The following is a 13,074-nucleotide window of genomic DNA, read 5'->3' on the forward strand; positions in this document are numbered from 1 at the left end:
ATTCACTAGTGGTCTTTCTCACAAGAGTAGAACTGGATTTCATGTTTCTTTCCCAGGACCCAGCCTTTAGGTTGGGTGAAGGAGGTTTGGCATTCAATTAAGCTACCATGTCATCTAAGTGAAACCCAAAAGACCTTATCCCACAATGAGCTGTGCCTGGCTAGCTATGGGAACATGGCAAACTTGAGGTGTGCCAGAACCTTTCTGCTCTCTGATGTAGGGGTTGACTGCTGGAAGGTGAGAAGGAGGAGCTTCTGGGGTTGAAGATGCCATGGCAGGAAGGTTCAGGATTACAAATGACTATACATTATCTGGAACACAACCCATACTTCATTAATACAAATGAATAAGGGGTAGAAATTATAGCTCCAGTATACAACACTAAGTGATTGAAAATAAAGATGGATGAGGTAAAACCTAGCACCTGCAGTAAACTGTGGTGGTTAGCCCAGCTCTGTAGATTATGAGGCTGTAACCAGAGCAATTTGCTCACATGGCAACAGATGCTTTTATCACAAACATTGTCCCAAAGCCAAGAGCAGCCCCTCAAAGGCCTGACTCATTAACACAAATGTAAAGAGGCACAAGAATGGCACACCCTTATCACACACTCCTTGAACACATGCGTGGAATGTCACTTACATAATTGCAGGCTGCAGTTGGGCTGCATGAAATAAAAGCCCACAGAAACTGCTAAGTTCCTTCGTTTTTTTTTTTAAAGCTTTTCTATTTTATATTGGAGACAATGCTCACAGCATGAGTAATACCCATCAGTTATCAGTAATTTAGCAGATTGTGCCAGTGTTGACATTTGTTCTTGGCTTAATTGTGTGAGTGTATGTTTTAAACAATGATGCAGCTGTCCCCATTCCTGGCCATTACAATATAAAAATGGTGTTCACTGAATCTGGCACTGTAATCACTTGGCCACGTGTTTACTCTTTTGTTTGTAAGTCCTTCTGAGTGTTTGCTGCAATTCTACAATCAGAGAATAAATTTGGCCTAAGGTAGAGTCTGACTCACATTGCTAGTAGCATCAAAGATTTCAAACTTGTTCATTTCATGACCTTAGTTCTCTGATTCCACTAGACTTGCAAGACGTTTGGGGGTGAGTTAAATATAACTCTTTGGTTTGATCTGAAGAAATCAGATTTCAAATACCATTGGGCTAGATGAGCAGTGTCAGCAGAGATGTACTAGATTATTGCTGGCCATTTGCAGAGTATCAAGTGATGGAGATCAACCCCATAGGTGTTGCCACAAAATCCCAACTGTACCCAACACCTGCATCAATCTTATTGCCTGCAAATCCATGTAAGTTACAGAGAGTAAGGACCTCTGGAGCTGCTACTGTCACTCAATAATTTTGGCATTCTTTTTTCCTTATTAGGTTAGAAGGTTAATGCTCATGTCACCTCATTTGGTGATGGCAAGACAAAACAAATATCTACTTAAAAACAATGTATCCTTTTGGAAAACCATTTGGCAGTATTCACTAAAGCTGAGCATACATACACTGTCTGATTGAAAAATTCTCTTCCAAATACAGATGCCCAATAGATATGCATGCATCCATCCATCAAAGAGCAGTCTTTGGAAGCTTCATGGCAACAGCTGCGAGATGTCCATCAACAGTAGAAATGATAGTGCTAGGCATGTAGTAGTATGGTGGTATAATGCTTGCCTAGCATGCACAAGTCTCTGGGTTCAATCCGAGGCCCTAAAAACAAAGCAAAAAGAAAGATAAACAGGTGTGCTACAGTACTATACAGCAGAAAGATTGCACGAACTCCAACTTCACACTAGATACCCGTTTTGTCCTGTTGTGAAAGGACCACATATTTAATATTGTGAGGAGCACACAGATGAGCTTCAAGTTGTGTAGCTGGAGGTCTCTTTTTTGATGAGTTTCAAGGTCAGGGCAGCTGGAGCCCAGGACCCTCTTCAAAGCTTCTTCATGTTGTTGGAAGAATTCAGTCTTTTTTTGTGTGGTTGTTGGCTATTGGCCAGCAGCCAGTCTCTGCTCTGAGGGCATCTGAGTACTTTGCCAAGAGGTCTCCTCTATCTTCAAAGTCATCAGTTGAGTGCTTTCTCAAATCAATCCCTCGAATGATGCAAATCGCCTCCATAGAAGAGCCCAAGGACTCTGTGATCAGGGCCATAGAGAGCAACTTACTGATCTCAAACCAGCTGACATCAGGCTGATGACATATGAAAACCCTCTGCCCCCCTCTGCCCAGCAGCACCTGTGTTAACATTTGGCTGAATGACAGGTAAAGGTGTGTGCACAAGAGGGTGTACATACACTTACATACACTCATACATAGACAATGACATGGATGGATTTCACAACTGACAGTGAGCCACAGAAGCCAGACATAAAAACAATATTCCATTTAAAGAAACTGCATGAACAGGAAATACGTTATTTTGTCATTAGGAGTCAGTGCTGGCTCTGTGACATGACTTAGTGGGTAACAGCACTGGCTGTGCAAGCCTGATGCCTAGAGTTTGATCCTCAGAACACCGCAGTGCACAATAGCCATAACGGAGCTTGAGGAGATCCTGGTGGGTGGGGAGGACTTCTCTGGTTTATATTCTGGTTACATCACTGTGCTCAGCTTATGAAAATTCAGTGAGCTATACATTAATTGTTCATGCTGTTTTGGTAAATGTATTATACTTCAATGAAAAGGTTCTTGGGATCACTTGGATTCATTACTGCGAAATGGATTTGTTTTGTTTCTCCAGGGAAGCTCACGTGCAAAGGCAATTCTCAGAATGGGGAGGGAGGATGAACAGGGTGAGAAAGGAAACAAGGTGCCAGGGCTGCAGGGAGGGCTGGCCACCCTATTTTTAATGTTCAACCTCCATATGTTTGAACAGTGACAGATCTGAAAACTGAATTAGTTTCCCAGAACTGAAGTAACCCTGAATGTTTGTCCATCCTGCCCTATTGGTCCCAGTAATGTGCCGAAGAGATGCTTATCTGTCACCTGGCATTCACAAATACAGAGGACCAGCCATGTGCCAAAAATGGTAACTTTTTAATCCCTCTTTCCCTTGCCTGCTCTGCTCTCTAACTATACCAGTTTAGAAGCAGACAGTGGACTCTGGTTTCTAGATTAGAGATCCCCTCCATAGCCGAATAGGAAGTTTATATTGTCATCAAGTGACCCATTCTGCGTCTGTCCTCTCTCACCTTTCATGAGGATGGCATAAAGTAACCAGCTGGACTGTCGGTAGTAACGAGGTGGAAACCCCTGCTCTGTCAGCTTGGAACTTGGGTGTGGAGGACCCAGTGGAAAGTGGTATGCAGGGACCCCTGATAAAAAGTTTGGAGACAGCTGAGCATACTATGGAGGCACACACCTTAACCCCAGCATTGAAAATGATCACAAGTTGGAGGCCAGCCTGGGCTACAGAACAAAAGCCTGTGAAAAGAAAAGGCAAGAATTGAAGAAAGCAGGAGAGAAGCACTAAGTCAGTGCTGTTGTTGGGGTACACTGATAGGCCCCCATTCCCAGTACAGGAAATCTGAAGTTCAAGGATTCCTTGCTAGGCAAACCCTGCTAGGTAACTTGCACTTGGCCTATTCAACTGTAGACCGTGAAAGAAGATAGAAGGCGAAAATTCATTAGCATATGTGAGAGCGATTATAGGTTGAGGTGTAAAACATCAACGATTGGATGCTAATCAGACAATGATGAGCCCTCCAGATTTCTAGATTATCCCACTAATTGGCTAAAAAGCCTATGCACAGATAGGTGCAGAGGATAGAAAATTACACACATTCTTTAAAGATAATACTCAGTATTTCAGTCCTGTGAATGAACACAGATTGCAATTATTGCTGGCTCCCTAATCATAGAAGCTTAGTATGCATTCCTTGGTCTTTTTGGTCAAAAAGGAAATTGCTAAATGCACAGGCTGAAGGAGTGGGAGTCTGGGTATTTCTCCCCAAAATTCTTTTTCTTGCTGCGATTTGAGGTTTTGTCAAATTTCGAGCGCAAAGCAGGAACCTCGGGAGTGTTTAGAAGGTCCTGGGAAGGGCGCCCTAGCATACAGAATGAGTTGAGTAGTGGATGCTCAAGGCACGTGACTGGCTCCCAAGCCTATGTGGTGTTGGGATAGAAGGGCTGTCGCGAGCCTGGAACCCGTTAGGGGTGGTATTTTTCGGGAGTAAGGATTTCTGTGATACCACCGCTTTCCCGTTGCATCTCTGGAATAATTTTCCCCAGCTTACACTGAAGCACGGAGTGCTCACTGTTGGACCTAGTGACTTCTTAAAGCTTTGGGGAACCGTAGTACCCGAAGGTGACCGGCTGCTGACCTCTGGTCTATGAAGAGTTCCAAGGATGAGACAAAGTCCCAGTGTCTGGGTGACAACAGGGTTATTGACGAAAGGCCGCGAGCTGCAGATGGTGAGAGGGTAGAGGCCCCTGGCGGGCGGGGCGCGGGGCGGTGGGTAGACCCCCACTTTCTGCTCAGCAGGAGTGGGGAATCGAGGCCCTAGGGACAGCCCCTCAGGCAATTAGCATGCAGGGGCAGCGCGCGCCGTCCTTGAAGGGCTGCCCGGCTGACCTTGCTCCGCTTTCACCGCGGATTCTCCAACAGCGCGCGTGGACGCGGCCGCCGCGGTGACTCAGTGCCCTACGCGCCGCATGCAAATGCTCATCTCCGGACGAGGCTGGCTCTGCAGTCTGCTCTTGTCCCCGCGCTCCTCGGAACCCCACGATTCCAGCCCGGCCCTTTCCGCCGCTCCCTTCCCCCTCCCCGCAGCCCTACATCCTCAGGTTGCGTCGCCCACCTCGCCTCCGCAGCACCGAAGGGCAACCTTCGCACTCCCTGGCTGCGGGCGCGGGGATCAGATGCGCTGTCCCCGGGCCGGCCCCAAGCGTCCGGCGCCCCGGATCCCGAGCCAGCACGGAGGGGGCGGTGCGCCGCGCAGAGTCTCAGCCCCGCCTGGCCGGCCCTGCTCCTTATTGGTCGTCACCTCGGCGGGAGGGCGACCCGGCTCGCGCACCTGCCGTCGCCCCTCCACGGGCAGATCGGCGGCTGCGGGACACCGGCGCCCAGAGACAGCAGCACGCGAGGGCAGGCCTGGGGCTCGGCGGATCTCCTCGTGTCTGGCCTTGTCCTTTCGCCACCGCGGCCCCAGTTGCGCCCGCGGGAAACTTTACCCCGTGAAGTCCTCTGCCCTCCTGGCCACACCGTGACAGTTCACCTAACGCCCCCCGGGGCCCCGCACAGCGCGCGAGATTGCCACGCCGCCCCGCACGGTGCGTCCGCAGCGCCGGGCCGCCAAGATGCGCTACGCAGACCCCTCGGCCAACCGGGATTTGTTGGGGAACCGAACTTTGCTCTTCATTTTCATCTGCGCCTTCGCCTTGGTGACCTTGCTGCAGCAGCTCCTGTATAGCCGGAGCTACATCAAGAGGTAAGAAAGTCTGAGGGGTAGAATATACCCAGCCTAAAGGTAGCCAAAGGGCCAGCGGTATCGTTCCCCGAGCAGGTGACAGGAGGTCTGCCCTTAGCCGGAGTACCTCCATGGTGTGCCTGATGGCATCTCTGCTGCCAGCCAGAGGACAGTGCCAGCTGTGTGCCTGTCGTGGTGGGGTTATGGGTGTGTGTGTGTGTGTGTGTGTGTGTGTGTGTGTGTGTGTGTGTGTGAACTTTGTTCTGCTGTGAACGTGGGCAGCACCTTGGAATGCCAAGCAGCTAAGCTGACCATAAATGTATGTGCATGCCCAGAGCTGCGCTGTTCCCCCAAATCTACATTTCCCTGGCCATTTGGCTGCAACCGGAGGGTCAGAGGCTTCTTTTTCTTCTTCTTAGTTTGTCAAGTCATAATTTTTTGTAGGGGACCTTGGAGGTAAAGGCTTCTTTCTCCCCAGGAACCCTGCATTAGGTGGGGTGGTTAGTGGTTGGTCTGTGGTCATGCACAGGGACAGTGAATTCTAGATCTGCGAGACAAGCTGATGACCTCCCAAGTAGAGGGTTCTTTCGCATCCTTAGCACCGAAGGGCAGAGCAGCCGCAGAGGCTGGGCTCTCTCACCCCTTCTCCATCCACAGCCAAACTCCTTGAAGAGAAAGGGCAGAAGATGCCACTCCAAATTCAGGAACAGTCTCAGTCCCAGTGTGCGGAAGACACGCCGGCATGCCAGGTTCCTGTGGCTCTGCTGCCTGGTGGAGCCTGAGCTGCTGCCGCCTACCTGCCAGATTGGAGGTGGGAGCTGTGCTCTGGACGCTCCCATGCTGATGTCTCTGGTGGAAAGAGCCCCTCCCTCACCACTAGTGCCTGTCCATCTCACGGCCTTCCGTTCAAATGGAGAGGAATGAAAATGTCTAGACAAACACACATCCTATCTCAGAAGTGCCCCAGTAATTGAGTGCTGTTCTCTTCTCGGTCCTGGGGTCTGTGTCGGTCACATATGCTCCCAGTCTGGGCTGCCCAAAGAGTGGGAGGGTGAGTGATCTGCTAGTGATCTGCTAGTGATCTGCTCCCAGTGGGAGAGCTGAGCAGTCTGGCTGCCCTTCCTTGTAACTCCCTAGAACTGGGGGATATGTGGCCCTGTGCCTCATGCATTCGTCTCCAGCCACCCACTGCTCCAGACTTCCCCAGACAACTTTCTTCCCTAGTTGGCACCAGCTCACGTACTCTGTGTGGCACTGGAGTCTTTAAAAGCCATTTCTAGTCTCCTGACCTGCTGGATTTGGTCGGGCCCACTAAGATGGTTCCTGAACTGTCTGCTGTGCAGCCTTGCTGGATCTTGGCACCCGCTTCTCAGTGGGGCAGCTCTTCGTTTCTGCCCCCCTGCTGATAACTATCCAGAATTGTTGGGGCCATAGAGCTTCCAGTGGGATGCCAAAGGGACATCAGGTCAGAGTAGTTACCAATCACTCTATTGCCCAATTGTTCTGGCAAACCCTGCCTGAGTTTGGATGGATGGATTGGTTGCCCAGAGCCCAGCAGGTGTATCGGTTGCTTCCCATTCTCCATCTCTCAGAGACTCTGGTCGCTAAACAGCAGGTAAAATCTTGCAGGTCTCCCTCCAGGAATTCTACTTAATGCAACCGAACAGTCAAGACTGATATATGTTCCATCCTTGAAGGGAACCAAGGACGGGATGCTATAAAGAAGGGGATGGTGCAGTCCCAGTGCTCAGTGGGATTAAGTCTATCTGGGGAAAGAAATGGCCACAAGTAAGATAAGAAGTGCATGGCTGAGAAGAGTGTCTGATGGGCTGCAGAAGCTCGGGGAGCCTGCGTGGGGGAGGTGGAGCTCTCATGGGCCTTGAAAGCAGATAAGATCTGGATAGAGGAGAGGACATGTACCAGCATAGGCTCCAGGCATGGCACTGTGCCCTCCCATCTCCCCCTCACCTGATCTCACCTGCACTGTCATACTTGGCTCCATTTCTGGTCTGTCATCAGGCTTCCCTGGTCCTGTGTCTCGTGACCGACTCATTTGCTTATGTGTCCTATTTTGTTATACTTTATAGTTGCTATGAGTTGGCTCCAGTGGAGTGTTGTTTGTGTCTATCTGGAAACAGCAAAGGCCTGCAATGGAGCTCCCTGAGAAGGCCCTGAGATGCAGATTCCCAGGCCCTTGGATTGAACTCCCTTCTAGGTTGTCATCTGGAAACCCGCCTCTCTAGCAGACCCCATGAGGGACTAATAGCAGGTCTCACTTGATGCTGTAGGCCAGTAGGTCTCTGTCAGGTCAGTTTTGCCCTCAGACATTAGAGTTGCCCCTTCACTGAGGATGAAGCCAAGGGAGATGTCTGAAAAATCCTCAAGGCCCATGTTGCCTGCCACAAACAACCAAGACGTCTCAGGCCCAAATGTCAGTGGTGCTGAGGCTGAAAACTGCACTGTGTCAGAATCTGTGAGGTGGGGATTACAGTTTGCTTTAGGATGCATGGGTCACTGTGTGTTTGGTCATAAGAAGTCATTAGTAAGTATGGATAATAAACAAATGATTGAAGATAGGAGTAGGTGGTGTGTGTGTGTGTGTGTGTGTGTGTGTGTGTGTGTGTGTGTGTGTGTGTGCATGGGTGTATACTTAGGTATAGGGACACAATGAAAAGATGGATCCCATGATGTAGTGGGGGCATATTGGGACATGTCAGAGAGCAGTGGTTAGTGGCGTCAGTGAAGCACTCTGAAGGTTGAGGACAGACTGAGCTTGGGTCATGGGTCATGGGGAGCCACATGTGGTCCTTGAGTAGGGCAGTAACTTGATAGAAGTGCCTGGAAAGGAAGGTTATCTGGGTGTTGTACCGGAAGGCTTGGAGAAGGAGACACAGCCACTCAAGAGGGAGGACACAGCTCAGGGGACTCTGAAGACCACGCTAGAGGCACAGGGATGGCAAGCTCATCTAGTGCTGTGAAGTTGCTACAGAAGGAAGGAGCTGATGTGGGCTGACGTGTTTTATTTATTTGTCTATTTATTAGTTTTGAACCCTCAGTCTTTCCCTGGGATGTGCAATGGAACTTTTTGACAAGATCCATCATAAGCCACTAAAATTCTAGGGATGAACATGGGTGGGAGACAAAGTGGGCAGTGTGATGGCCTTGTGAGTGCCATCTCTGTGGAGCAGAAGGCACACACCATGGATTGGAAGGAAATGACCAGAAGGAGCAAAGTCATGGTGCGTTTGCTTCCCATGTCTGCTTCAGACTTACCATACACTGAGTACTTACTACACACCGAGTACTTGTTATACACTGAGTATTTACTATACACGGAGTACTTGCTGTACATAGAGTACTTGCTGTACACTGAGTACTTCCTGTACTCTGAGTACTTCCTGTACACTGAGTCCTTGCTATACACCGAGTCCATGCTATACACTGAGTACTTACTGTACACCGAGTACTTGCTGAATACTTGCTGTACACTGAGTACCACTGGAAGTGCTGAGGATAGTGTGTGCAAGGCCCCAGGTGTGGAGAAAGGGAAGTAACTCATGGGCTGTGAGGAAGACAGAGGGGCTTGCATGGAGGCACGGACAAGGGGCCCTAAGGGCGAGGAGGGAGCTGCTTCAGGAAAGGGTTTATTTGGCTTACAGAGGACATTGGAAGCAGTCTTGAAGAAAGAGCAATGCTCTTTGGGCACAGGTGGAGGAGGAGGGGAGGTTCTGAAACCCAGCATGAGCCAAGGGTGAGGAAGAGCAGGGAGACTGGGCAGTCCATGCAGAGCAGAGCTAAGCTGCATTGTCCAGCAGGGAGACAGACAGAGTGTGGAGAACAAAGTTGGGGTGAGTGTGAGAAGTAGTGTGTCAGAGAATGGAGAATTGGGAGCTTGAGTTTGTATTTGCTTGGACATGGAAGGAAGTCTGTCTGGAGCAAGCCGGCAACTCTTTGGAAAGGAACTCTGAAATGACCAAGGGGAAGAGCTAGGCTAGCAATGAGGATTTTAGAGTCCGCACCATCCAATCAGCGTGTTCTCAACTTCTATGCTTGTGATGTGTAGTAAAAAAAATACATTCTCCTTGGGGACAGCAAACATTCTGTGAAGGAATAGTTGGATTTACTATGAGAAATGTGCTCTGATACTTTCTACTCAATTTCATTAAAACAAAACTTTGTAGGGGAGCTGGAGAGATGGTCTCAGCAGCCTCTTGCAGAGGACCTGGGTTTAGTTCCCAGCACTAACATGATGGCCCACAACCATCTGTAGTTCCAGTTCCAGAGGACCAAACAAGCTCTCCTGGCCCCTGTGGGCACTGCACAGACATGGTACACTTTACATACACACAGGCAAACACATACACATAAAATGAAAATAATAAAAAGAGTCTCTAGAAGAACTTTCTAGGGATAGGGATGTAGTTCAACAGTAATGGTGTCCTGCATATCATGCATGAGGCCCTGGATCCAATCTCCCACTTTTCCATTTCATTAAATGTATATGTAATGGAAGCAGAGAGATACACCTTTAATCCCAGAAAGTTCCAGGCCAGCTGGGGTTACAGTGATTCTCTCTCTCTCTCTCTCTCTCTCTCTCTCTCTCTCTCTCTCTCTCTCTCTCTCTCTCTCTTTCTCTCTCTCCCTCTCTCTCTCTCTCTCCATATATAAATAACTATTATTTGGTCTTAAGAAGAAGAAGGTTCTAACACAGACTGCAACATGGATGAACCTTGAAACTATTTTGCTAAATGAAATGAGACAGACAAAAGAGCCAGGTGCTGTATGACTCCACTTTGGTGAGGTATTTAGAGTTGTCAAACACAGACAGGAAGTAAAGAGGTGGTTGCTGGATGCTTTGAGGAGAATGAGATATTAGTCATCATTTAATAGGCAAAAAATTTCTGTTGGGGAAGAAGAGAAAAACAAAATGGATGAGCTTCCTGCTCCTGGCTGTGCACTCACAACTGGGTAAAACGGCCAAGTTCAGATTACATAATTTTTCTTACACTTATTTATTTATTGCATGTGTGTTTGTGCAGTTGCCATGGCATGAGTGCTCAGGTCAGAGGACAACTCGTTGGAGGTCAATTCTTTCCTTCCACTGTGTGGATCCTGGAGAACAAACTCCAGCTGTCAGGTGTGGCCACAGGGAATCTTATATGCTGAGCCATCTTGCTGGCCCCAGGCTGTGTATTGTACCATAGTAAAAAGGGGGGTTTGTTTGTTTGTTTCTTAAATCTGAGAATAATCCATTAAATTTGGTTTTATTGGAAGCACACCTTTAGTTAGAAAAATACTGGTCTTTAGGACTATGGGTGTAGCTGAGTGGTAGAGCTGGTGTGTGCAAGGTCCTGGCGTTTGCAAGGTCCTGGGTTCAGACCTCACCACGGTCCCTTCTCTGATCAGTGTGATAGAGCTGGATGGAACATGAGGGAGCAGAGTGACAAGTGACAGAGGGCTGAGCACAAAGGGCTCCTTGAAGAATGAATGCCTGCACTCATGAGTAGACAGGAGCTGCCTCTGGGATGGGAGGCTGGAGAGATGAGGGCGGACGGGGTGGGGCTGGGGGGCTGCTCAATCCATCCTTCAAGTCACAGGTCTTGATGTTGTTTCTGTACGTCTGCTGTGATGTCTAGTGTGTGTGTGCAGGTTTTTCGGTGGTGGCTGTGTTTCTGTTTCTCTAGGCTTTGTGTCTGAGTGGAGTTACTGATCCTATGGTAGCCGGTGTTTACTATGGGAAGAGTGGTAGAAGTTTCCAAAGTGGCTGCACTATTCCACACTCAGCCTTCTGGGTTCTCATCGGTGACAATCTCATCTTCCTGGTCTTTTTGGTCACAGCCATCCCCCTGGTTTCTGAAGAGAACCTCCCTGGGGCTTGACTTGGCCTTTTTCAGATGACTAATGGACGGAACAAATTTTTATGTGGTCGTTGGCCGTGTGTATCTCTTCTTTGGGAAAATGTCTATTCAGGTCTCTCACCTATTTTAAAATTGGCATATTTTAATTGACTTTTTGTTATTGAATTGTAAGAATCCTTTATATATTCCAAATGTAAGTTACTTATGTGTTGTTGACTGTACTCGATGGTTTTGACACAAGCTAGAGTCATCAGAAAGGAAGGAGCTTCAGTTAAGGAAATGCCTCCTCCTTGAGATCCAGCTATAAGGCATTTTTCTCATTTAGTGATCAGTGCTGGTCCTGGGTTCTATGCAAAGGTAGGCTGAGCAAGCCATGTGGAACAAGCCAGTAAGCAGCACCCTTCCATGGTCTCTGCATCAGCTCCTGCCTCCAGGATCCTTCCCTGTTTGAGTTCCTGCCCTGACTTCCTTCAGTGATGAACAGCAATAGAAATAGACGTGTAAGTCAGATAAACCCTTTCCTCCCCAACTTGCTTTTTGTTCATGGTGTTTCTTCACAGCAATAGAAACCTTAACTAAGACATCAACAGGGCATTTCTCTCATTCTATGAATTATATTTTCCACTTTATTTATTTTAAAAATTTATTAATTCATTTCTTCTTATGTATATGGGTGTTTTGGTTCCATGTATGTCTGTGCACCATATTGTACCTGGTACCCTCAGAGGCCAAAAGGAGTCAGATCCCCTGAGACTGGAATTACACATGGTTGTGAGGGTACTGGGAATCAAATGTGAGTCCTCTGGAAGAACAGTCAGTGCTCTTAACTGCAGAGCTATCTCTCCAGCCCCAGGATTGACTTACTTATTTTTATTTTATGTGCATGAGTGTTTTGTCTCACGTATGCATGTGCACCACATGCATGTAGTACCCCCAAAGGCCAGAAGAGGGGTCAGATCCTCTGGATTGGAGTTATGGATGATTGTGAGCTACTGTGTGGATGCTCAGGACTTACCTAGATTCTCTGAAAGAGCAGTAAGTGCAATTAACAGCTGAGCCATCTCTCCAGATCCTTAGGTTTATTTTTAATTATGTGTATGAGTGTGTGTTTGTGCATGTGAGTGCAGTGCCCAAGGAGGCTAGTGGAGTGCTTTGGATTCCCTGGGGTTAGAGTAACAGACCTGATGTGGGTGCTAGGAATTGGGTCCTCTGCAGGAACAGGATGTGCTCTCAACTGTTGAGCTAGCTTTCCATCTGCTTTTTATATGGTTTTGATAATCTTTGTAAATGATGCGATTTTTCCTGTGTTGATGTTCTCTTGAGCATTTACTGTTTCATTTGTGATTATGCTTTGGTTGTATTCTGTCATGTATTTTTCTAACTTTCTATGTTGGATATTTATCTATTTATTAGTCAGTCTTTCTTACTATCTATATAAGCCATTAAGGTAGGAAAGTACTTCAACTATACCTCTTCAGCTGGGGGATGATGGCAATACCAACGACTATATGCTCATTTTATAGATGGGGAAACTGAGGCACAATGAGATTTTTTAAAAAAGGTGTTTAAAGAACTCTAGCTCCTACCACTGGTATTCTATACATTCAGAAATGTTTGGAATTTCCTTTTTTTTTCTTCTTCCCTCCTCCTCCTTCTATTTTTCTACCCTTCTCTTCCTGTTCCCCTTCCCTTTCTCCTTCTCCTTTCTCCTCCTCCTCTTTTTCTTGTTGTTTTTTGTTTTTTGAGACAGGGTCTCCCTACATAGCCTAAGCTGTCCTGGAACTCACTATGTAGCCC

General features: G+C 47.8%; 1 protein-coding gene across 8 annotated transcripts in view; it reads left to right on the forward strand.

The window, feature by feature from the left end:
* Positions 1-4,123: 4,123 nt before the first annotated feature.
* St8sia5 (ST8 alpha-N-acetyl-neuraminide alpha-2,8-sialyltransferase 5) overlaps positions 4,124-13,074 on the forward strand; it is a 70,528-nt gene continuing 61,577 nt past the window's right edge. For 2 of the 8 annotated variants that reach the window (XM_042264466.2, XM_042264470.2), the window contains exon 1: positions 5,035-5,440. In XM_042264466.2, the coding sequence (XP_042120400.2) occupies positions 5,310-5,440 (131 nt within the window). In that variant the 5' untranslated portion in view covers positions 5,035-5,309. Of the gene's footprint in view, positions 5,441-13,074 lie in introns of all 8 variants that reach the window. The other 6 variants (XM_006973849.4, XM_042264469.2, XM_006973847.4 and 3 more) reach the window with 6 other exon arrangements.

This window comes from Peromyscus maniculatus, chromosome 19 (genome assembly GCF_049852395.1).
Source record: "Peromyscus maniculatus bairdii isolate BWxNUB_F1_BW_parent chromosome 19, HU_Pman_BW_mat_3.1, whole genome shotgun sequence".
Lineage (NCBI taxonomy): Eukaryota > Metazoa > Chordata > Mammalia > Rodentia > Cricetidae > Peromyscus > Peromyscus maniculatus.